This window comes from Oncorhynchus gorbuscha, unplaced genomic scaffold (assembly GCF_021184085.1).
Source record: "Oncorhynchus gorbuscha isolate QuinsamMale2020 ecotype Even-year unplaced genomic scaffold, OgorEven_v1.0 Un_scaffold_3447, whole genome shotgun sequence".
Classification (NCBI taxonomy): domain Eukaryota; kingdom Metazoa; phylum Chordata; class Actinopteri; order Salmoniformes; family Salmonidae; genus Oncorhynchus; species Oncorhynchus gorbuscha.
In genome coordinates, this window is record NW_025747678.1 from 22,501 (window position 1) to 49,035 (window position 26,535).

The 26,535-nt window shown below is 46.4% G+C and overlaps 1 protein-coding gene and 1 pseudogene across 1 annotated transcript; both read left to right on the forward strand.

The window, feature by feature from the left end:
- LOC124027668 overlaps nucleotides 1-16,145 on the forward strand; it is a 25,948-nt pseudogene extending 9,803 nt beyond the window's left edge.
- Nucleotides 16,146-16,149: 4 nt separating this feature from the next.
- Nucleotides 16,150-17,560, forward strand: LOC124027669 (CAP-Gly domain-containing linker protein 2-like). The gene is made up of 2 exons (XM_046340036.1): nucleotides 16,150-16,822; nucleotides 17,117-17,560. The coding sequence occupies exons 1-2, from the start codon at nucleotides 16,279-16,281 to the stop codon at nucleotides 17,251-17,253; spliced, it is 681 nt and encodes a 226-aa protein (XP_046195992.1). The 5' UTR covers nucleotides 16,150-16,278; the 3' UTR covers nucleotides 17,254-17,560.
- Nucleotides 17,561-26,535: the final 8,975 nt, after the last annotated feature.

The following is a 26,535-nucleotide window of genomic DNA, read 5'->3' on the forward strand; positions in this document are numbered from 1 at the left end:
GTTAGGTTTAGAGTTAGGAGCTAGGGTTAGGTTTAGAGTTAGGAGCTAGGGTTAGGTTTAGAGTTAGGAGCTAGGGTTAGGTTTAGAGTTAGGAGCTAGGGTTAGGTTTAGAGTTAGGAGCTAGGGTTAGGTTTAGAGTTAGGAGCTAGGGTTAGGTTTAGAGTTAGGAGCTCGGGTTAGGTTTAGAGTTAGGAGCTAGGGTTAGGTTTAGAGTTAGGAGCTAGGGTTAGGTTTAGAGTTAGGAGCTAGGGTTAGGTTTAGAGTTAGGAGCTAGGGTTAGGTTTAGAGTTAGGAGCTAGGGTTAGGTTTAGAGTTAGGGGTTAGGTTTAGAGTTAGGAGCTAGGGTTAGGTTTAGAGTTAGGAGCTAGGGTTAGGTTTAGAGTTAGGAGCTAGGGTTAGGTTTAGAGTTAGGAGCTAGGGTTAGGTTTAGAGTTAGGAGCTAGGGTTAGGTTTAGAGTTAGGAGCTAGGGTTAGGTTTAGAGTTAGGAGCTAGGGTTAGGTTTAGAGTTAGGAGCTAGGGTTAGGTTTAGAGTTAGGAGCTAGGGTTAGGTTTAGAGTTAGGAGCTAGGGTTAGGTTTAGAGTTAGGAGCTAGGGTTAGGTTTAGAGTTAGGAGCTAGGGTTAGGTTTAGAGTTAGGAGCTAGGAGTTAGGTTTAGGGTTAGAGTTAGGAGCTAGGGTTAGGTTTAGAGTTAGGAGCTAGGGTTAGGTTTAGAGTTAGGAGCTAGGGTTAGGTTTAGAGTTAGGGGTTAGGTTTAGAGTTAGGAGCTAGGGTTAGGTTTAGAGTTAGGAGCTAGGGTTAGGTTTAGAGTTAGGAGCTAGGGTTAGGTTTAGAGTTAGGAGCTAGGGTTAGGCGTTAGGGTTAGGAGCTAGGGTTAGGTTTAGGGTTAGGAGCTAGGGTTAGGTTTAGGGTTAGGAGCTAGGGTTAGGTTTAGGGATAAGGTTACGTTAAGGTTAGGAGCTAGGGTTAGGTTTAGAGTTAGGGTTAGGTTTAGGGTTAGGAGTTAGGGTTAGGTTTAGGGTTAGGAGCCAGCGTTAGGTTTAGGGTTAGGAGCTAGCGTTAGGCTTAGGGTTAGGAGCTAGGGTTAGGTTTAGGGTTAGGAGCTAGGGTTAGGTTTAGGAACTAGGGTTAAGAGCTAGGAGTTAGGTTTAGGGTTATGAGCTAGGTTTAGGGTTAAGGTTACGTTAAGGTTAGGAGCTAGGGTTAGGTTTAGGGTTAGGAGCTAGGTTTAGGAACTAGGGTTAAGAGCTAGGAGTTAGGTTTAGGGTTATGAGCTAGGTTTAGGGTTAAGGTTACGTTAAGGTTAGGAGCTAGGGTTAGGTTTAGAGTTAAGGGTTAGGTTTAGAGTTAGGAGCTAGGAGTTAGGTTTAGAGTTAGGAGCTAGGGTTAGGCATTAGGGTTAGGAGCTAGGGTTAGGTTTAGAGTTAGGAGCTAGGAGTTAGGTTTAGAGTTAGGAGCTAGGGTTAGGCGTTAGGGTTAGGAGCTAGGGTTAGGCGTTAGGGTTAGGAGCTAGGGTTAGGAGCTAGGAGTTAGGTTTAGGGTTATGAGCTAGGGTTAGGTTTAGAGTTAGGAGCTAGGGTTAGGTTTAGAGTTAGGAGCTAGGGTTAGGTTTAGAGTTAGGAGCTAGGGTTAGGGGCTAGGGATAGGCGTTAGGTTTAGGGTTATGAGCTAGGGTTAGGTTTAGAGTTAGGAGCTAGGGTTAGGGGCTAGGGATAGGCGTTAGGTTTAGTGTTATGAGCTAGGGTTAGGTTTAGAGTTAGGAGCTAGGGTTAGGAGCTAGGGTTAGGTTTAGAGTTAGGAGCTAGGGTTAGGGGCTAGGGATGGGCGTTAGGTTTAGGGTTATGAGCTAGGGTTAGGTTTAGAGTTAGGGGCTAGGGATAGGCGTTAGGTTTAGGGTTAGGAGCTAGGAGTTAGGGTGAGGAGCTAGGGTTAGGTTTGGGTTAAGGTTACGTTAAGGGTTAGGAGCTAGGGTTAGGTTTAGAGTTAGGAGCTAGGGTTAGGTTTAGAGTTAGGGGTTAGGTTTAGAGTTAAGGTTTAGAGTTAGGAGCTAGGGTTAGGTTTAGAGTTAGGAGCTAGGGTTAGGCGCTAGGGTTAGGAGCTAGGGTTAGGTTTAGGGTTATGAGCTAGGGTTAGGAGCTAGGGTTAGGTTTAGAGTTAGGGGCTAGGGTTAGGTTTAGAGTTAGGAGCTAGGGTTAGGTTTAGAGTTAGGAGCTAGGGTTAGGAGCTAGGGTTAGGAGCTAGGGTTAGGTTTAGAGTTTGGGGCTAGGGTTAGGAGCTAGGGTTAGGAGCTAGGGTTAGGTTTAGAGTTAGGGGCTAGGGTTAGGAGCTAGGGTTAGGAGCTAGGGTTAGGTTTAGAGTTAGGGGCTAGGGTTAGGAGCTAGGGTTAGGAGCTAGGGTTAGGTTTAGAGTTAGGAGCTAGGGTTAGGTTTAGAGTTAGGAGCTAGGGTTAGGTTTAGAGTTAGGAGCTAGGGTTAGGTTTAGAGTTAGGAGCTAGGGTTAGGTTTAGAGTTAGGAGCTAGGGTTAGGGTTAGGGTTAGGAGCTAGGAGTTAGGTTTAGGGTTATGAGCTAGGGTTAGGTTTAGGGTTAAGGTTACGTTAAGGTTAGGAGCTAGGGTTAGGTTTAGAGTTAGGGTTAGGTTTAGAGTTAGGGTTAGGAGCTAGCGTTAGGTTTAGGGTTAGGAGCTAGCGTTAGGGTTAGGTTTAGGGTTAGGAGCTAGGGTTAGGAGCTAGGGTTAGGTTTATGGTTAGGAGCTAGGTTTAGGTTTAGGAACTAGGGTTAAGAGCTAGGAGTTAGGTTTAGGGTTATGAGCTAGGGTTAGGTTTAGGGTTAAGGTTACGTTAAGGTTAGGAGCTAGCGTTAGGTTTAGAGTTAAGGGTTAGGTTTAGAGTTAGGAGCTAGGGTTAGGTTTAGAGTTAGGAGCTAGGGTTAGGTTTAGGGTTAGGAGCTAGGTTTAGGAACTAGGGTTAAGAGCTAGGAGTTAGGTTTAGGGTTAGGAGCTAGCGTTAGGAGCTAGGGTTAGGGTACGAGTACGGGTTAGGTTTAGGGAAATTTGATTTTGAATTAGACTGAATTGTGTGTCCCCACAAGGTTAGCTGTACAAGAGTGTGTGTGTGTGTGTGTGTGTGTGTGTGTGTGTGTGTGTGTGTGTGTGTGTGTGTGTGTGTGTGTGTGTGTGTGTGTGTGTGTGTGTGTGTGTGTGTGTGTGTGTGTGTGTGTGTGTGTGTGTGTGTGTGTGTGTGTGTGTGTGTGTGTGTACTGGCCACTTCCTGTTTTTCCAGAAATCCCAGTTGGAAGATTCCCAGAATCAGGAGGAAATATGCAGGAAACCGGGAAATCCTCCAATCAGGATTTAGTGAAAACCTGAGAATAATAGTTGTGTTTTCCACCTCCTGTCACCAGGTGTCAGCGCTGTGCTCCTGGGACTCATCCATCCACGACTCTGTGCACCTGAACCGCGTGACGTCACCCAACGAGCGTATCTACGTGATCATTAGAGCCACAGTGCAGCTCAGCCATCCTGTCTCCATGGAGCTGGTGCTGCGCAAGAGGATCTCTGTCAACATCTACAACAAACAGGTCTGGACTGGAGAGACACACACACACACAGACTAACAGACACACACACACACACAGACTGACAGACACACACACAGACTAACAGACACACACACACACACACACACACACACACACACACACACAGACACACACACACACACACACACACACACACAGACTGACAGACACACACACAGACTAACAGACACACACACACACACACACACAGACTAACAGACACACACACACAGACTAACAGACACACACACAGACTGACAGACACACACACACACACAGACTAACAGACACACACACACAGACTAACAGACACACACACACAGACTAACAGACACACACACACAGACTAACAGACACACACACAGACTAACAGACACAGACTGACAGACACACACACACAGACTAACAGACACACACACAGACTAACAGACACAGACTGACAGACACACACACACAGACTGACAGACACCCACACACAGACTGACAGACACACACACAGACACACACACACACAGACACAGACTGACAGACAAACATCTGTCAACATCTACAACAAACAGCACTGACCGGCCTGGTGACTACTGACATGACTGACAGCACATAATTAGATTAGAGAAACATTCAATCCCAGTTTCCCCGACCCAGATTAAGCCTAGTCTTGGACTAACAGGCATGCTAGGACTGGGTTTCACCTCTGTCCGGGAATCCTGCCCTGTAACGCTCTCTGTCTGGCATGTTGTTTTTCTCTGTCGTAGAGCTTCACCCAGAGTCTGAAGAGAAGGATGTCCTTGAAGAACACACTGTACTCAGTACTGATCCACCATGTTGTTTTTCTCTGTCGTAGAGCTTCACCCAGAGTCTGAAGAGAAGGATGTCCTTGAAGAACACACTGTATTCAGTACTGATCCACCATGTTGTTTATCTCTGTCGTAGAGCTTCACCCAGAGTCTGAAGAGAAGGATGTCCTTGAAGAACACACTGTACTCAGTACTGATCCACCATGTTGTTTTTCTCTGTGTAGAGCTTCACCCAGAGTCTGAAGAGAAGGATGTCCTTGAAGAACACACTGTACTCAGTACTGATCCACCATGTTGTTTATCTCTGTCGTAGAGCTTCACCCAGAGTCTGAAGAGAAGGATGTCCTTGAAGAACACACTGTACTCCTGTGGAGTCACCTATGAGATTCTGTCAAATATACCAAAGGTAAACCGCTTCACTGTTCCTGTGCGATGTCAGTGTCACTGTGTTAAATATAGTATACCAACAATAACTAGTCTGAACCATCTGCAGGGGACTAGTATCCAAATAAAGTTAGAAACTATTTTATTTCATTTTTGGTATCCAGAGAAAATGGTACAATAAAAGTATTGTTCATTCATTTTCTTAAGGAGTGAGGGAGTCCCCCTTCTCACGTGTTTTAGGTGTATTTAATTAGACAGGTTGTATTTTATATCAAATCAAAGGTTATGTGTCACATGCTTGGTAGACAACAGGTGTAGACTGACGTTGAGAATGCTTCCTTACGGGTCCTTTTCCAACAATGCAGTTAAAGATCAAATAAAACATTGTGACAGTGAATAACAAATAAAAATAACAAGTATAAATAACATGGCTATCTATATACAGGAAGTAGAAAATAACATGGCTATCTATATAGAGGAAGTAGAAAATAACATGGCTATCTATATATACAGGAAGTAGAAAATAACATGGCTATCTATATACAGGAAGTAGAAAATAACATGGCTATCTATATAGAGGAAGTAGAAAATAACATGGCTATCTATATACAGGAAGTAGAAAATAACATGGCTATCTATATACAGGAAGTAGAAAATAACATGGCTATCTATATACAGGGAGTAGAAATAACATGGCTATCTATATACAGGAAGTAGAAAATAACATGGTTATATACAGGAAGTAGAAAATAACATGGTTATCTATACAATGCAGTTAAAGATCAAATAAAACATTGTGACAGTGAATAACAAATAAAAAAAACAGGAGTAGAAAATAACATGGCTATCTATATACAGGAAGTAGAAAATAACATGGTTATCTATATACAGGAAGTAGAAAATAACATGGCTATCTATATACAGGAAGTAGAAAATAACATGGCTATCTATATACAGGAAGTAGAAAATAACATGGCTATCTATATACAGGAAGTAGAAAATAACATGGCTATCTATATACAGGAAGTAGAAAATAACATGGCTATCTATATACAGGAAGTAGAAAATAACATGGCTATCTATATAGAGGAAGTAGAAAATAACATGGCTATCTATATACAGGAAGTAGAAAATAACATGGCTATCTATATACAGGAAGTAGAAAATAACATGGCTATCTATATACAGGAAGTAGAAAATAACATGGCTATCTATATACAGGAAGTAGAAAATAACATGGCTATCTATATACAGGAAGTAGAAAATAACATGGCTAAATACAGGAAGTAGAAAATAACATGGCTATCTATATACAGGGAGTAGAAAATAACATGGCTATCTATATACAGGAAGTAGAAAATAACATGGCTATCTATATACAGGAAGTAGAAAATAACATGGTTATCTATATACAGGAGTAGAAAATAACATGGCTATCTATATACAGGAAGTAGAAAATAACATGGTTATCTATATACAGGGAGTAGAAAATAACATGGCTATCTATATACAGGAAGTAGAAAATAACATGGCTATCTATATACAGGAAGTAGAAAATAACATGGCTATCTATATACAGGAAGTAGAAAATAACATGGCTATCTATATACAGGGAGTAGAAAATAACATGGCTATCTATATACAGGAAGTAGAAAATAACATGGCTATATACAGGAAGTAGAAAATAACATGGCTACATTGTTAACTATCTTAGACAGCTATACCACCCTAGGACACAGTTTGGTTAACTCTCTTGTAAATGTAATAATATTGTGTTTTATTGTAATGTAATAATGTTGTATTGTAATATGATAATGTTGTGTTGTAATGTAATATAATAATGTTGTCACGCCCTGGTCGAAGTATTTTGTGTTTATCTTTATTTATTTGGTCAGGCCAGGGTGTGGCATGGGTTTGTGTATGTATTGGGATTGTAGCTAGTGGGGTGTTCTGGTTAAGTCTATGGCTGTCTGAAGTGGTTCTCAATCAGAGGCAGGTGTTTATCGTTGTCTCTGATTGGGAACCATATTTAGGCAGCCATATTGTTTTGTGTTTGTATGTGGGTGATTGTCCTTAGTGTCTTTGTTCCTTGTTCTGTGTGTATGTGCACCAGTATTAGGCTGTTTCGGTTTTCATTACGTTTATTGTTTTGTAGGTTTTGTATTTAGATTCCTGTTACGTTTGTTCATTAAACATGGATCGCAATCTGTACGCTGCATCCGACTCTCCTTCACACCCTAGAAAACCGTTACAAATGTTGTATTGTAGTGTAATAATGTTGTGTTTTATTGTAGTGTAATAATGTTGTGTTTTATTGTAGTGTAATAATGTTGTGTTTTATTGTAGTGTAATAATGTTGTGTTTTATTGTAGTGTAATAATGTTGTGTTTTATTGTAGTGTAATAATGTTGTGTTTTATTGTAGTGTAATAATGTTGTGTTTTATTGTAGTGTAATAATGTTGTGTTTTATTGTAGTGTAATAATGTTGTGTTTTATTGTAGTGTAATAATGTTGTGATAATGTTGTTGTTTTATTGTAGTGTAATAATGTTGTATTGTAATATAATAATGTTGTTGTATTGTAATTGATAATATTGTTGTGTTGTATATAATAATGTTGTTGTTTTATTGTAATATTGTTGTGTTGTAATAATAATGTTGTTTGTATTGTAATATGATAATATTGTTGTATTGTAATATAAATAATGTTGTTGTTGTATTGTAATATGATAATATTGTTGTATTGATAATATGATAATGTTGTTGTGTTGTAGTATGATGATGTTGTATTGTAATATGATGTTATGTTGTAATGTAATATGATAATGTTCTAATATGATGATGTGATATGATAATGTTGCAATGTAATACGATAATGTTGTGTTGTAATATAATAATGTTGGTGTATTGTCAAATGGTAATGTTGTAATGTAATAATGGTGTATTGTCATATAATAATGCTGTTGTATTGTAATTTGATAATGTTGTAATGCAATATGATAATGTTGTGTTGTAATATAATAATGTTGTTGTATTGTCAAATGGTAATGTTGTAATGTAATAATGGTGTATTGTCATATAATAATGCTGTTGTATTGTAATTTGATAATGTTGTAATGCAATATGATAATGTTGTGTTGTAATATGATCGTGTTGTAATATAATAATGTTTTTGTTATGTAATATGATGCTGTTGTAATATGATAATGTTGTCTTGTGATATGATAATGTAGTGGTGTGATGTAATGTAATAATGTTGTATTGTCATAGAATAATGTTGTTGTATTGTAATATGATAATGTTGTCTTGTGATATGATAATGTAGTGGTGTGATGTAATGTAATAATGTTGTATTGTCATATAATAATGTTGTTGTATTGTAATATGATAATGTTGTCTTGTGATATGATAATGTAGTGTGGTGATGTAGTGTAATAATGTTGTATTGTCATATAATAATGTTGTTGTAATGTAATATGTAATGTAATATGATAATGTTGTGTTGTGATGTAATAATGGTGTGTCCAGGCATCTGAGGAGCCTGAGGAGAGAGAGACTCTGGCCCTGATGGCAGCGAGGGGAGACGGTGAGGAGAGTCAGGATGGACAGACCTACATAGAGCAATACACCAGAGGACTTCTGGAGGTGGAGAATATACTGAGCCTGGAGAGACTCAGACAGGTACCTCTCACACACATTTCACACACACACTTCACACACTTCACACACACTTCACATACTTCACACACTTCACACACACACAATTCACACACTACACACACACACACACACACACACACACACACACACACACACACACACACACACACACACACACACACACACACACACACACACACACACACACACACACACACACACACACACACACACACACACACTTTTCACACACACACACACACGTTTCACACACACACACACACGTTTCACACACACACACACACACACACACACACACACACACACACACACACACACACACACACACACACACACACACACACACACACACACTTTTCACACACACACACACACACACCCACCCACTTCACGCTGTTGAATCGTACTGCCTCTTGCTGGTAAATGAGGAGTTTAGATGTGTGTGAATCCTGTGTGGTTTGTGTAACGGAGGTTTCTAGATGGATCACTGCCAACCACATTTCTCTCTGGGGACAATAACGTTTGTTTGATTGATGTCATCAGGCGGTGACGGTGAAGGAAGCTCTGTCTGTAAAGGGAGAAACATCAGAAGGAGCTTCAGCACCCCCAACGTACAGCATGTAAGAGACACACACCAGCACCCCCAACGTACAGCATGTAAGAGACACACACACACACCAGCACCCCCAACGTACAGCATGTAAGAGACACACACACCAGCACCCCCAACGTACAGCATGTAAGAGACATACACACCAGTACCCCCAACGTACAGCATGTAAGAGACATACACACCAGTACCCCCAACGTACAGCATGTAAGAGACATACACACCAGTACCCCCAACGTACAGCATGTAAGAGACATACACGCCAGTACCCCCACGTACAGCATGTAAGAGACACACACACCAGTACCCCCAACGTACAGCATGTAAGAGACATACACACCAGTACCCCCAACGTACAGCATGTAAGAGACATACACACCAGTACCCCCAACGTACAGCATGTAAGAGACATACACGCAGCAGTACCCCAGCAACGTACAGCATGTAAGAGACATACACACCCACACCAGTACCCCCAACGTACAGCATGTAAGAGACATACACACCACCCCCACACCAGTACCCCAGCAACGTACAGCATGTAAGAGACATACACACCAGTACCCCCAACGTACAGCATGTAAGAGACATACACACCAGCACCCCCACACCAGTACCCCCAACGTACAGCATGTAAGAGACATACACACCAGTACCCCCAACGTACAGCATGTAAGAGACACACACACCAGCACCCCCAACGTACAGCATGTAAGAGACACACACACCAGCACCCCCAGCGTACAGCACGTAAGAGACACACACACCCCAGCACCCCCAACGTACAGCATGTAAGAGACACACACACACCAGCACCCCCAACGTACAGCATGTAAGAGACACACACACACCAGTACCCCCAACGTACAGCATGTAAGAGACACACACACACCAGCACCCCCAACGTACAGCATGTAAGACAGAAATGTGTGTCAGTGAGAGTTAGTGATCACTTGCTGTTGTTTTCCAGACTTCCTGCAGCAAAACAGACCTGATTGGCTGGGAGGATGTAGACTGGAAGGTAGAGTACAGTAGGATGGTTCATTATTATAAACAGACCTGATTGGCTGGGAGGATGTAGACTGGACGGTACAGTACAGTAGGATGGTTCATTATTATAAACAGACCTGATTGGCTGGGAGGATGTAGACTGGACGGTACAGTACAGTAGGATGGTTCATTATTATAAACAGACCTGATTGGCTGGGAGGATGTAGACTGGAAGGTACAGTACAGTAGGATGGTTCATTATTATAAACAGACCTGATTGGCTGGGAGGATGTAGACTGGACGGTACAGTACAGTAGGATGGTTCATTATTATAAACAGACCTGATTGGCTGGTAGGATGTAGACTGGACGGTACAGTACAGTAGGATGGTTCATTATTATAAACAGACCTGATTGGCTGGGAGGATGTAGACTGGACGGTACAGTACAGTAGGATGGTTCATTATTATAAACAGACCTGATTGGCTGGGAGGATGTCGACTGGACGGTACAGTACAGTAGGATGGTTCATTATTATAAACAGACCTGATTGGCTGGGAGGATGTAGACTGGACGGTACAGTACAGTAGGATGGTTCATTATTATAAACAGACCTGATTGGCTGGGAGGATGTAGACTGGACGGTGTGTACTAACAGTATGACTCTTTATTAAACAGTCTGTCTCGTGGATCTCTTGTCTGGTCCTCCAGGACCATTGTGATCTAACCTGTCTAGAATGGAAATGTCATTGTGAATAACTGTACTGTCTGGTCCTCTGTGACTCTAACCTGTCTGTCTGGTCCTCCAGGACCATTGTGACTCTAACCTGTCTGTCTGGTCCTCCAGGACCATTGTGACTCTAACCTGTCTGTCTGGTCCTCCAGGACCATTGTGACTCTAACCTGTCTGTCTGGTCCTCCAGGACCATTGTGACTCTAACCTGTCTGTCTGGTCCTCCAGGACCATTGTGACTCTAACCTGTCTGTCTGGTCCTCCAGGACCATTGTGACTCTAACCTGTCTGTCTGGTCCTCCAGGACCATTGTGACTCTAACCTGTCTGTCTGGTCCTCCAGGACCATTGTGACTCTAACCTGTCTGTCTGGTCCTCCAGGACCATTGTGACTCTAACCTGTCTGTCTGGTCCTCCAGGACCATTGTGACTCTAACCTGTCTGTCTGGTCCTCCAGGACCATTGTGACTCTAACCTGTCTGTCTGGTCCTCCAGGACCATTGTGACTCTAACCTGTCTGTCTGGTCCTCCAGGACCATTGTGACTCTAACCTGTCTGTCTGGTCCCCAGGACCATTGTGACTCTAACCTGTCTGTCTGGTCCTCCAGGACCATTGTGACTAACCTGTCTGTCTGGTCCTCCAGGACCATTGTGACTCTAACCTGTCTGTGTGGTCCCCCAGGACCATTGTGACTCTAACCTGTCTGTCTGGTCCTCCAGGACCATTGTGACCTTCATCAGGATGTCTCTGACTGCACTCCCCAGGACGGTGGTTCTCTGTGTGGGACGCCACTCAGAAACAAGACAGAGAATCACGGTAAACAACCAGAAATCAACAGCATCAACTCCAGCTATAGTTGAGACCAGGAGGCCTGACCAGAAAACTCTTGTTTTAGGTCATATTTAGGGCCCTGAGTGTGTCAGGAAAACCTCCAGGCCCTCCCTCCGTATGAGGACTGTAATAGGAACTCAATGGCTGGTTTCCCAGACAGATTAAGAATAGTATAGGACTAAAAATCATTCTAAAAGTAGAATTTAAAGAGCTATGATGTTTGTTTTTACTAGTGCGTTCCCCCTCAGGTCTGGTACCAGAGAGCCCCACCTTCTTCAACTCCAGCCCGTTCAAGGCCCTCTCTCCCCAGACGCCCAAGTTCCTCAAGTCTCTGCTGCCAGTCAGAGAGGAGAGCAAGACCAAGAGAGTCCTGGAGGCACGACCACTACTGGGACAGGAGGTATGGGCCACGACCATCCCTCTCTCTCTTTATCCATCCATCCATCCATCCTCTCCTCTCTCTCTCTCTCTCTCTCTCTCTCTCTCTCTCTCTCTCTCTCTCTAGTCATCTCTGGCCCCTTTTATCTCTCTCTCTCTCTCTCTCTCTCTCTCTCTCTCTCTCTCTCTCTCTCTCTCTCTCTCTCTCTCTCTCTCTCTCTATCTAGTCATCTCTGGCCCTGTGTATCTCTCCTTTCTTTCTGTCTTTCCTTATTTCCTTTCCTGTGTTTTGCTTCTTCATCTCCTTTTTCTTCCCCTGCCGTTCCCATGGTTTCTCTTCATTCTGAGTCCAGTGACATCCCTCCTTGTCTGCAATGTGACAGTATGACAATATGTCAGTAGTAGTCATTGAAAGCAGGACATTTTCCCCATTCTAAGTGAATCCAGTACACACAGACGGATATTTACTACATTCAACAGCTACTAATTCTACTAAACCTGTCTGATTATCGCTGATTGTTCTGGCTGAATGTGATCTGCTCACATATGTTTATCTATTGTGTGAATGGGGAGCTCCATGCTCTAAATCTATTGTGTGAATGGGGAGCTCCATGCTCTAAATCTATTGTGTGAATGGGGAGCTCCATGCTCTAAATCTATTGTGTGAATGGGGAGCTCCATGCTCTAAATCTAGTGTGTGAATGGGGAGCTCCATGCTCTAAATCTATTGTGTGAATGGGGAGCTCCATGCTCTAAATCTAGTGTGTGAATGGGGAGCTCCATGCTCTAAATCTATTGTGTGAATGGGGAGCTCCATGCTCTAAATCTAGTGTGTGAATGGGGAGCTCCATGCTCTAAATCTATTGTGTGAATGGGGAGCTCCATGCTCTAAATCTCTTGTGTGAATGGGGAGCTCCATGCTCTAAATCTATTGTGTGAATGGGGAGCTCCGTGCTCTAAATCTATTGTGTGAATGGGGAGCTCCGTGCTCTAAATCTATTGTGTGAATGGGGAGCTCCGTGCTCTAAATCTATTGTGTAAATGGGGAGCTCCGTGCTCTAAATCTATTGTGTGAATGGGGAGCTCCGTGCTCTACATCTATTGTGTGAATGGGGAGCTCCGTGCTCTAAATCTATTGTGTGAATGGGGAGCTCCGTGCTCTAAATCTATTGTGTGAATGGGGAGCTCCGTGCTCTAAATCTATTGTGTGAATGGGGAGCTCCGTGCTCTACATCTATTGTGTGAATGGGGAGCTCCGTGCTCTAAATCTATTGTGTGAATGGGGAGCTCCGTGATCTATTGTGTGAATGGGGAGCTCCGTGCTCTAAATCTATTGTGTGAATGGGGAGCTCCGTGCTCTACATCTATTGTGTGAATGGGGAGCTCCGTGCTCTACATCTATTGTGTGAATGGGGAGCTCCGTGCTCTACATCTATTGTGTGAATGGGGAGCTCCATGCTCTACATCTATTGTGTGAATGGGGAGCTCCATGCTCTACATCTATTGTGTGAATGGGGAGCTCCATGCTCTACATCTATTGTGTGAATGGGGAGCTCCATGCTCTAAATCTATTGTGTGAATGGGGAGCTCCATGCTCTACATCTATTGTGTGAATGGGGAGCTCCATGCTCTAAATCTATTGTGTGAATGGGGAGCTCCATGCTCTAAATCTATTGTGTGAATGGGGAGCTCCATGCTCTAAATCTATTGTGTGACTGGGGAGCTCCATGCTCTAAATCTATTGTGTGAATGGGGAGCTCCATGCTCTAAATCTATTGTGTGAATGGGGAGCTCCATGCTCTAAATCTATTGTGTGAATGGGAAGCTCCATGCTCTAAATCTATTGTGTGAATGGGGAGCTCCATGCTCTAAATCTATTGTGTGAATGGGGAGCTCCGTGCTCTAAATCTATACCATCTCATCCAAAGCGCTGATGCGCTGCACTGAACTAGCATGACATTTAGGATGCCAACCATGTCCATCTAATACACATGGTTTTCCATTCAATGTGGCCTGCATGTCTGTATCACCAGTTCCACTAACTAACTAACTCTACACCCTATGGACTGTGCATGTATGTATGTTAACTCACCTGCTCCATGCATGCCTCCTGTGTGACTCCCATCTGCAGAGCATGCGCTCCTCATGTGTGGACAGCTCTGTGCTGCTCCCCCCTCCCTGCCACGGCCAAGCCCCCTGGCGCAGGCCCAGAGCGGGCAGCGAGGGCCACCGCAGCCCCTCCACCGCCACCCTCACCCCCTCCACCCTCACCCTCAGTATCTGCACCAGCAGGAAGCTCAGCCTCACACTGCCACACACCGCTGTAAGTCACACACGCGCACACACACAAAAATACCATGGTGCCTTGAAGTGACTACGGCATGAAGTGCATGATGTCATCAGCTCATGTTTTTTCCAACATCCTCTCAACCAACCACCAGTCCATCCATGGTTACAGTCGCTGTCCTCAATGCATTTTAATATCATGTAGTAGGTGGTAGGCTCCAGTGGTGGCTGGTGACACAGTCAATCAGAAGACGGCTCTTTGTAACAGCTGGAATGGAAGACATTGAATGGTATCAAATATATCAAACACTTCTTTGATTTCATTCAACCCCCCACCAGCCTCCACCGATAGGCTCCCCTGATAGGCTCCCCTGATAGGCTCCCCTGATAGGCTCCCCTGATAGGCTCCACCGATAGGCTCCCCTGATAGGCTCCACCGATAGGCTCCCCTGATAGGCTCCCCTGATAGGCTCCCCTGATAGGCTCCCCTGATAGGCTCCCTGATAGGCTCCCCTGATAGGCTCCCCTGATAGGCTCCCCTGATAGGCTCCCCTGATAGGCTCCCCTGATAGGCTCCCCTGATAGGCTCCCTGATAGGCTCCCCTGATAGGCTCCCTGATAGGCTCCCCTGATAGGCTCCCCTGATAGGCTCCACCGATAGGCTCCCTGATAGGCTCCACCGATAGGCTCCCTGATAGGCTCCACCGATAGGCTCCCTGATAGGCTCCCCTGATAGGCTCCCCTGATAGCCTCCACCGATAGGCTCCACCGATAGGCTCCCCTGATAGGCTCCCCTGATAGGCTCCCCTGATAGGCTCCCCTGATAGGCTCCCCCGATAGGCTCCCCCGATAGGCTCCCCTGATAGGCTCCCCTGATAGGCTCCACCGATAGGCTCCCCTGATAGGCTCCCCTGCAGAAAGAAACAGTAGCTGACATTGTCTCTGGTGGGTTCTGTCCTGTGTCTCCGTCTGTCCCTGTGTGATGTCTGTCCTGTGTCCCCGTCTGTCCCTGTGTGATGTCTGTCCTGTGTCCCTGTCTGTCCCTGTGTGGTGTCTGTCCTGTGTCTGTCTGTCCCTGTGTGGTGTCTGTCCTGTGTCTGTCTGTTCCTGTGTGATGTTTATCCTGTGTCCCTGTCTGTCTCTGTGTGGTGTCTGTCTCTGTGTGGTGTCTGTCTCTGTGTGGTGTCTGTCTCTGTGTGGTGTCTGTCTCTGTGTGGTGTGTCTCTGTGTGTCTGTCCCTGTGTGATGTGTCCTGTGTCTGTCTCTGTGTCTGGTGTCTGTCTCTGTGTGGTGTCTGTCTCTGTGTGGTGTCTGTCTCTGTGTGGTGTCTGTCTCTGTGTGGTGTCTGTCTCTGTGTGGTGTCTATTCCAGGACTCTGAGGAGGAGACAGACATGGCCCTGAGTTTGGGTCTGGGCCCTCAGGACTTCCACAGCTTCCAGTCCTACATCCCAGAGGACTTTGCCAACTTTGAGGTGTACAACGCTGCCCTGGAGAGCGGGGAGGGGGGGGCGGGGGGCAGGGGAGAGCTGAGGGGGGGTCGGGGAGGTGGTGGAGGGGGGGAAAGAGAGGGGGTTCCCCGGAGCCCCACCGCCAGCAGCTGCACCAGCGGTTACTTCTCCCACAGTGCCTCAGACGCCACGCTCTCTGACGTGCCATTCGGGGCCAGCGACAGCTCCGACCAGCTCAGCGCCTCCGCAGTGGCTCAAGACAGAAATGACCCTGACCGGGAAACCCACAACCTCCACCCCCACGAGTCCCCCTCCTTCCACTGCACCAGCACGGCCCGAGGCTGTGTCCAGACCAGAAGTGTCTCGCCGTGGGGTGACACCCCGACCCCTGCGTGTCCCCCCCGGCGTCCCCTCCCAGCCCCCTCCCCACCCCCAAACCACCACCTCCCCCTCCTCCCCTGTCAGTATTCCTAACTGCTCAGAGCAGCCACCCTCCCCGCGGCCCCGCAGGTGTGTCCTCAGCGTCAGCCAGGAGTTTACAGACTTCAAGGGGGCCGACGACGGCATGGAGGATCTGGGTGAGCTGGGACACTTCCAGCCTGGGGATGCACCACACATATCCCCTGTCCCAGCGGAGGAGGAGAAAGGGGGCTCTGACAGCAGGCACCAGACCTCTGACAAAGACCTGGTCGTCATCAACACACAACAACAACAACATACATCTCACCCAGGTAACGCCCAGCTCCCTCAGCCCCACTCACACCTCCACAACGGCAAACAGTGTATTGGCAGCGTAGCCGTGCCCTGCCCACCACCCTCCAGCCCGCCAGGCCAGCTAGCAGGAGGAGAGCCCCAGATCCAGGAGCCAATCCAGGGAGACCTCCCTCCAGGGAGCCCCTGTCCCAGCCCAAGCTGCCCTAGCCCCAACCCCAGCAGCACTGAGGCCTCTGGGGACGAGGGCTCTGGTTCTCCGGTGGCCCAGCTGCCTGACTGGATGGCTCCCGGGGAGCAGGTATGGGTGGGGAAGAGGAGCGGCACGGTGCACTACGTCGGCGGGGTGGAGTTCGCCAAGGGGATCTGGGTCGGGGTGCAGCTGGACCTGGCTGTGGGTGAGTGGCTGTTTAGGTATCAAATGATGTTCTGTGTTATAATGATGTACTGGGATGCCTCCCAGTTCCTTATCTACTGTAGTGCCCTATATAGGGTGCACCCATAGTGTGCTGGCCAAAAGTAGTGCACTATATAGGGTGAGACTGTCATTTGGGACATTCTCTTAAGAGTGCTGGTGCTCTGGCAATACTTAACTGAGCTTAACTAGACCTGTGAGGAACCTGTCATGTGTTTGAGATGTATGGTGAATGGTCACATGACTCCTGAATATCCCCTCTGTCTCCACTGTCCAGGCAAGCACAACGGGACAGTCCAGGGGAGGGTTTACTTCCGCTGTCCTCCAGGCCACGGGGTGTTCGTCAAGCCCTCCTGTCTCACTAGAGGACCCCCCTCCATGGACACCACAGACACCCAGCCTCTGGTCCGATAAAATTCACTAAACTCCCCAAATTCCCAGTCTTTCCAGGAATCCCGGTTGGAATATTCCCAGAATCAGGAGGGAATAAGAAGGAACTCCAGAATCCTCAAACCAGCATTTCTGGAAAACCTGGGAATTTGGGGAAAGGAACTTTCCACCCAGGACTATCATCTAAAGGGGGTACCCAGATCCAGATCAGTTCCTACTAGACCAGGGCCAGATCTAGAACAGTTCCTACTAGACCAGGGCCAGATCCAGAACAGTTCCTACTAGACCAGGGCCAGATCCAGAACAGTTCCTACTAGACCAGGGCCAGATCTAGAACAGTTCCTACTAGACCAGGGCCAGATCTAGATCAGTTCCTACTAGACCAGGGCCAGATCTAGAACAGTTCCTACTAGACCAGGGCCAGATCTAGAACAGTTCCTACTAGACCAGGGCCAGATCCAGAACAGTTCCTACTAGACCAGGGCCAGATCTAGAACAGTTCCTACTAGACCAGGGCCAGAACAGTTCCTACTAGACCAGGGGCAGATCCAGAACAGTTCCTACTAGACCAGGGCCAGATCCAGAACAGTTCCTACTAGACCAGGGCCAGATCTAGAACAGTTTCTACTAGACCAGGGCCAGAACAGTTCCTACTAGACCAGGGCCAGATCTAGAACAGTTTCTACTAGACCAGGGCCAGAACAGTTCCTACTAGACCAGGGCTAGATCTAGAACAGTTCCTACTAGACCAGGGCCAGATCCAGAACAGTTCCTACTAGACCAGGGCCAGATCCAGATCAGTTCCTACTAGACCAGGGCCAGATCCAGAACAGTTCCTACTAGACCAGGGCCAGAACAGTTCCTACTAGACCAGGGCCAGATCCAGAACAGTTCCTACTAGACCAGGGCCAGATCCAGAACAGTTCCTACTAGACCAGATCCAGAACAGTTCCTACTAGACCAGGGCCAGATCCAGAACAGTTCCTACTAGACCAGGGCCAGATCCAGAACAGTTCCTACTAGACCAGGGCCAGAACAGTTCCTACTAGACCAGGGCCAGATCCAGAACAGTTCCTACTAGACCAGGGCCAGATCTAGAACAGTTCCTACTAGACCAGGGCCAGATCCAGAACAGTTCCTACTAGACCAGGGCCAGATCTAGAACAGTTCCTACTAGACCAGGGCCAGATCTAGAACAGTTCCTACTAGACCAGGGCCAGATCTAGAACAGTTTCTACTAGACCAGGGCCAGATCCAGAACAGTTTCTACTAGACCAGGGCCAGATCCAGAACAGTTCCTACTAGACCAGGGCCAGATCCAGAACAGTTCCTACTAGACCAGGGCCAGATCTAGAACAGTTCCTACTAGACCAGGGCCAGATCTAGAACAGTTCCTACTAGACCAGGGCCAGATCTAGAACAGTTCCTACTAGACCAGGGCCAGATCCAGAACAGTTCCTACTAGACCAGGGCCAGATCCAGAACAGTTCCTACTAGACCAGGGCCAGATCTAGAACAGTTCCTACTAGACCAGGGCCAGATCTAGAACAGTTCCTACTAGACCAGGGCCAGATCTAGAACAGTTCCTACTAGACCAGGGCCAGATCTAGAACAGTTCCTACTAGACCAGGGCCAGATCCAGAACAGTTCCTACTAGACCAGGGCCAGATCTAGAACAGTTCCTATTAGACCAGGGCCAGAACAGTTCCTACTAGACCAGGGGCCAGATCCAGAACAGTTCCTACTAGACCAGGGCCAGATCCAGAACAGTTCCTACTAGACCAGGGCCAGAACAGTTTCTACTAGACCAGGGCCAGAACAGTTCCTACTAGACCAGGGCCAGATCTAGAACAGTTTCTACTAGACCAGGGCCAGATCCTACTAGAACAGTTCCTACTAGACCAGGGCCAGATCCAGAACAGTTCCTACTAGACCAGGCCAGATCCCAGACTAGACCAGGGCCAGATCCAGAACAGTTCCTACTAGACCAGGGCCAGATAGACCAGGGCCAGATCCAGAACAGTTCCTACTAGACAGATCCAGAACAGGACCAGATCCAGAACAGTTCCTACTAGACCAGGGATCCAGAACATCTACTAGACCAGGGCCAGATCCAGAACAGCCAGAACAGTTCCTACTAGACCAGGGCCAGATCCAGAACAGTTAGACCAGGGCCAGATCTAGAACAGTTCCCTAGACCAGGGCCAGATCTAGAACAGTTCCTACTAGACCAGGGCCAGATCAGAACAGTTCCTACTAGACCAGGGCCAGATCTAGAACAGTTCCTACTAGACCAGGGCCAGATCTAGAACAGTTCCTACTAGACCAGGGCCAGATCAGAACAGTTTCTACTAGACCAGGGCCAGATCCAGAACAGTTCCTACTAGACCAGGGCCAGATCCAGAACAGTTCCTACTAGACCAGGGCCAGATCCAGAACAGTTCCTACTAGACCAGGGCCAGATCTAGAACAGTTCCTACTAGACCAGGGCCAGATCTAGAACAGTTCCTACTCAGAACAGTTCCTACAGACCAGGGCCAGATCTAGAACAGTTCCTACTAGACCAGGGCCAGATCTAGAACAGTTCCTACTAGACCAGGGCCAGATCTAGAACAGTTCCTACTAGACCAGGGCCAGATCTAGGCTACTAGACCAGGGCCAGCTAGAACAGTTCCTACTAGACCAGGGCCAGATCTAGAACATCTAGAACAGATCCAGAACAGTCCTGTAGACCAGGGCCAGCTAGAACAGTTCCTACTAGACCAGGGCCAGATCTAGAACAGTTCCTACTAGACCAGGGCCAGATCTAGAACAGTTCCTACTAGACCAGGGCCAGATCTAGAACAGTTCCTACTAGACCAGGGCCAGATACTACTAGACCAGGGCCAGATCTAGAACAGTTCCTACTAGACCAGGGCCAGATCCAGAACAGTTCCTCTAGACCAGGGCCAGTTCCTACTAGACCAGGGGCAGCTAACAGCTGAGCCCCAAAAACAGCTCTTCTCTCATTCTCACCCTCCCTCTGTTCCACTAGACTTCCGGTCATGTGTTCTGTCTGTCTGTATGAACATCTGCTTTCCCTTTAACATATCTGTCCCATGCGTTTTATCTAACTGTAGTATCATTGAATCAGCTCAGCAGCTCATATTCCTGTGCAAACACCAGAGGTGACAGAAAGTTGTTATCTGGGGTGTGTGGTTCCAGAATGTACTAGTGTTGATAACTCACTGATATCCGGATTGGTTATCCAAGTCACTGTGATATGTCGTCAGGAGTTACCAAAGAACTAAGGTTTCATATCTGCTGTTTTAACTGTGTGTGTGTGTGTGTGTGTGTGTGTGTGTGTGTGTGTGTGTGTGTGTGTGTGTGTGTGTGTGTGTGTGTGTGTGTGTGTGTGTGTGTGTGTGTGTGTGTGTGTGTGTGTGTGTGTGTGTGTGTGTGTGTGTGTGTGTGTGTGTGTGTGTACATATGATATGTGTGTCAGAGTAAACATAGTGCCTAGGCCACGAGTCCTCATGAACCTTTGGGCCGTCTGCAAACAAATAATGAATTGAACATGAATTGATGAATCATGAATTTGAAGAAGTACAGTACGTATGACTGTGGTTGCTATGGTGCCCATGTAGGCTTCATTAGCCTGTTGTTGTTGGTGGTGGTGGTGTACTGTAACACTGTGGAATGACAGATAACCCACCCACTGAAACTATTGGGACTGTTGCCATTGCTGACTGACTGAATCATGCTTCTTGCACTGGAGTGGATCAACAAGACTTCTGTCTTCCATTCAGGACAAATGAAACGTATCCTATCTGTGCGTGTTTCTCAGTTTCTCCACTGTCCTACATTGTGCCTCTCAAGGGGATGGAAACTGAGGTGTCCATGTTGGATCTATGCTGTGTCAACTATCTGAATTAAGCGACTAGGCTTCCTCTGGGTCGTATTCACTAGGCACAACATGGAAGAAAACAGACTGAAAAGGGGAAGGAGTACATGAACTTGTCCAATAAGAAACTCGCTGTTTTTGTTTTGCGAAACATTTTCCGTTGCAGAACGTTTTGCTATGGTGTATGTACACGAATGAATATGATCCCAGTTGTGAGGATTACTTCACTGAGTATACAAAACATTAAGAACACCTGCTCTTTCCATGAGATAGACTGACCAGGTGAATCCAGGTGACAGCAGTCCCTTCTTGATGTCACTTGTTAAATCCACTTGTAGATGAAGGGGAGGAGACGGGTTAAAGAAGGATTTTTAGGCCCTGAGACATGGATTGTGTATGTGTGCCATTCAGAGGGTGACAAAAGATTGAAGTGCCTTTTGAACGGGATATGGTAGTAAGTTCCAGGGGTACCGGTTTGTGTCAAGAACTGCAATGCTGCTGGGTTTTTCCACAAGCAAAATTTTCCTGTGTCAATCAAGTATTTTCCACCACCCAAAGGACATCCAGCCAACTTGACACAACTGTGGGAAGCATTGGAGTCAACATGGGCCAGTATCCCTGTGGAATGCTTTCAACTCCTTGTAGAGTCAACATGGGCCAGCATCCCTGTGGAACGCTTTCACCTCCGTGTAGAGTCAACATGGGCCAGCATCCCTGTGGAACGCTTTCACCTCCGTGTAGAGTCAACATGGGCCAGCATCCCTGTGGAACGCTTTCAACTCCTTGTAGAGTCAACATGGGCCAGCATCCCTGTGGAACGCTTTCAACTCCTTGTAGAGTCAACATGGGCCAGCATCCCTGTGGAACGCTTTCAACTCCTTGTAGAGTCAACATGGGCCAGCATCCCTGTGGAACGCTTTCACCTCCGTGTAGAGTCAACATGGGCCAGCATCCCTGTGGAACGCTTTCAACTCCTTGTAGAGTCAACATGGGCCAGCATCCCTGTGGAACGCTTTCAACTCCTTGTAGAGTCAACATGGGCCAGCATCCCTGTGGAACGCTTTCACCTCCGTGTAGAGTCAACATGGGCCAGCATCCCTGTGGAACGCTTTCAGCTCCTTGTAGAGTCAACATGGGCCAGCATCCCTGTGGAACGCTTTCAACTCCTTGTAGAGTTCATGCCCTGAGAATTTAGGCTGTTCTGAGGTCAAAAGGAGGTGCAACTCAATATTAGTAAGGTGTTCTTAATGTTTTGTATACTCAGTGTGTACTATAATGCATTGTCCCTCTCAAGAGGGTGGAAACTGAGGCTAGACTGGGCCTGACTGAAGGCTGGCTGGCCTGATGCATTATGACCTGAAGCTCACAGGCATTTACTATGCCCTCCACCAATCCCCTGGCCTGTTACTGTTAGGTTGAATGCCCTCCACCAATCCCCTGGCCTATTACTGTTAGGTTGAATGCCCTCCACCAATCCCCTGGCCTGTTACTGTTAGGTTGAATGTCCTCCACCAATCCCCTGGCCTGTTACTGTTAGGTTGAATGCCCTCCACCAATCCCCTGGCCTGTTACTGTTAGGTTGAATGTCCTCCACCAATCCCCTGGCCTGTTACTGTTAGGTTGAATGCCCTCCACCAATCCCCTGGACTATTACTGTTAGGTTGAATGTCCTCCTCCAATCCCCTGGACTGTTACTGTTAGGTTGAATGTCCTCCTCCAATCCCCTGGCCTGTTACTGTTAGGTTGAATGCCCTCCACCAATCCCCTGGACTGTTACTGTTAGGTTGAATGCCCTCCACCAATCCCCTGGACTGTTACTGTTAGGTTGAATGACTAACGATGAACCCTACCTACAGTGATTTGCTCTGACAGCATTTTCTATGTTAATTTGACTAATGAGTAACATTTAAGTATTTTTTTAGAGATACCAATGTCAACAAATGAATTGAGTTTATTGTACAGGGAGAGGTGTATGAACAGGGGATGGACACTATGAGGAAATGGGAGGGAGAGATGATGTCAAATAGTTTTATAACCTGAATGATGAACCATGTCTCTGACATTTTGTATTTTATTGGAGCTGTGGATGTGGCTAGCTCTGGTCCAGGGGGTTAGTGCATTCCTCGCTGACGCCCTGGACCAGAGCTAGTTGTGGCAAACTGTGGTAGAGAGGAATATCATTTTAAAATGCTGTAATTTCAAGTAAATAAGAAAAGAAACCCAAGACCTTACTTTAAAGACAAGATCAAAGCTGCTCTCCCTAATGAGGAGTTGTACATATAAATGTATTTGAACATAGTATTATTTGCAATATTATAATGTACAGAATTGTATTTATAATGTACCTCAACAAACCGTTTTAATTGGTACAAAGATGTTCTAGAATACAGAACGTTTACAATCTAAACACTTGTTGTGTGTCGCCTCTTATTTGCATCATTTGAGTCAATGCAGGTATTTATTGAGACTCGTGCAACTACTTCTTCCTGATTATAGCCTCATTGAAGTGTTTGAGTGTTATTCAAAGTGTCAAGTAGGAATAATTATAAGGAACAAAAATATAAACTCAGCATGTAAAGTGTTGGTCCCATGTTTCATGAGCTGAAATAAAAGATGACAGACATTTTCCATACACACAAAAAGATTATTTCTCTCACATTTCAAGGCACAAATTAGTTTACATCCTTGTTAGTGAGCAGTTCTACTTTGCCAAGGTAATCCATCCACCTGACAGGTGTGGCATATCAAGAATCTGATTAAACAGCATGATCAGTACACAGGTGCACCTTGTGCAGTTTGTCAAACAACACAATGTTACAGATGTCTCAAGTTTTGAGGGAGTGTGCATTTGCCAGGCTGACTGCAGGAATGTCCACCAGAGCTGTTGCCAGACAATTTTATGTTAATTTCTCTACCATAAGCCGTCTTCAGTGTCATTTTAGAGTATTACGTCCAACTGGCCTCACAACCTCAGACCACGTGTAACCACGCCAACCTAGGACCTCCACATCCTGCTTCTTCACCTCAGACCACGTGTAACCACGCCAACCCAGGACCTCCACATCCTGCTTCTTCACCTCAGACCACGTGTAACCACGCCAGCCCAGGATCTCCACATCCTGCTTCTTCACCTCAGACCACGTGTAACCACGCCAACCTAGGACCTCCACTTCCGGCTTCTTCACCTCAGACCACGTGTAACCACGCCAGCCCAGGACCTCCACGTCCGGCTTCTTCACCTCAGACCACGTGTAACCACGCCAACCTATGACCTCCACATCCTGCTTCTTCACCTCAGACCACGTGTAACCACGCCAGCCCAGGACCTCCACATCCTGCTTCTTCACCTCAGACCACGTGTAACCACGCCAGCCCAGGACCTCCACATCCTGCTTCTTCACCTCAGACCACGTGTAACCACGCCAACCTATGACCTCCACATCCTGCTTCTTCACCTCAGACCACATGTAACCACGCCAGCCCAGGACCTCCACATCCTGCTTCTTCACCTCAGAATGAATACCAGAGAAGTATTTCTGTCTGTAATAATGCCCTTTTGTGGGGGAATCTAATTCTGATTGGCTGGGCCTGGGTCCCAAGTCAGTGGGCCTATGCCGTTCCAGGCCCCCCCATGGCTGCTCCCCTGCCCAGTCATGAAATCCATATTTAAGGGCCTAATTAATTTATTGAAATTGACTGATTTCCTCATATGAACTGTAACTCAGTAAAATCTTTGAAGTTGTTGCATGTTGTGTTTATAGTTGTGTTCAGTATATTACTGTATGGTTCATCGTTGAAATGCTGTGTCATTGGTGCAATATTATTTTCAAAGGTTGTGTTTTAAGAGTGGTTTCACTAGGTGGTGCTAGTTAACCATCTGAGTTAGATGTAGTGCTCTCCACAGTGACCCAGAGAAGAGACTGAGTTAGAGGTAGTGCTCTCCACAGTGACCCAGAGAAGAGACTGAGTTAGAGGTAGTGCTCTCCACGGTGACCCAGAGAAGAGACTGAGTTAGATGTAGTGCTCTCCACAGTGACCCAGAGAAGAGACTGAGTTAGAGGTAGTGCTCTCTACAGTGACCCAGAGAAGAGACTGAGTTGAGTTAGAGTTAGAGGTAGTGCTCTCCACAGTGACCCAGAGAAGAGACTGAGTTAGAGTGCTCTCCACAGTGACCCAGAGAAGAGAGTTAGAGGTAGTGCTCTCCACAGTGACCCAGAGAAGAGACTGAGTTAGAGGTAGTACTTTCCACAGTGACCCAGAGAATAGACTGAGTTAGAGGTAGTGCTCTCCACAGTGACCCAGAGAAGAGACTGAGTTAGAGGTAGTGCTCTCCACAGTGACCCAGAGAAGAGAGTTAGAGGTAGTGCTCTCCACAGTGACCCAGAGAAGAGACTGAGTTAGAGGTAGTGCTCTCCACAGTGACCCAGAGAAGAGACTGAGTTGACCCAGTGAGAAGAGACTGAGTTAGAGGTAGTGCTCTCCACAGTGACCCAGAGAATAGACTGAGTTAGAGGTAGTGCTCTCCATGGTGACCCAGAGAAGAGACTTGAGTTAGAGGTAGTGCTCTCCACAGTGACCCAGAGAAGAGACTGAGTTAGAGGTAGTGCTCTCCACAGTGACCCAGAGAAGATACTGAGTTAGAGGTTGTGCTCTCCACAGTGACCCAGAGAAGAGATTGAGTTAGAGGTTGCCAGACAGCAGTGGCAATTTTAGCATGTAAATCTTGGTGGGGCAAAATCCCAAAACAAATGTGTGATGCCTGCCAGCAAAGCCAGTACACAACACAACACTAAACAATACATGAATTGCACTATAACGGTGACAAACGGTGCCCACAAACTGTTAGGGCCTCCATAAAGCTGTCCCAAAAGCAGAGCTTTCTTTTCAACACCAAGGAGTGAATCCTTACCACTGCTACACCTGGTTATCAGCAGAGCCTTGTCTGGCAGCGAAACAGTTAATTCAGCCTAATTTTACTGCCCTTTAAAAAAACATAGCTGATATGGCTGACTTGTTTAAACAAATGTGGTTTCTACTGACAACTGAGATGTACAAACTATGGCATAAGTGGATGACAAGCAGATAAGAGGCGATCTGTAATTTTGATTAAGACATTAGTGAGAGAGCTAGGACAGACGTAGTCAATATAACTGTTTATCACTTTTGAAATGTACAGCGACAGAATTCGGAACAAATCAATTTTTATTTGTCACATACACATGGTTAGCAGATGTTAATGCGAGTGTAGTGAAATGCTTATGCTTGAAGTCAGGTGTAGGAGAGCAGAGAGTTGTGCTCTACTGGTGTAGAGGTCAGGTGCAGGAGAGCAGAGAGTTGTGATCTACTGGTGTAGAGGTTAGGTGCAGGAGAGCAGAGAGTTGTGATCTACTGGTGTAGAAGTCAGGTGCAGGAGAGCAGAGAGT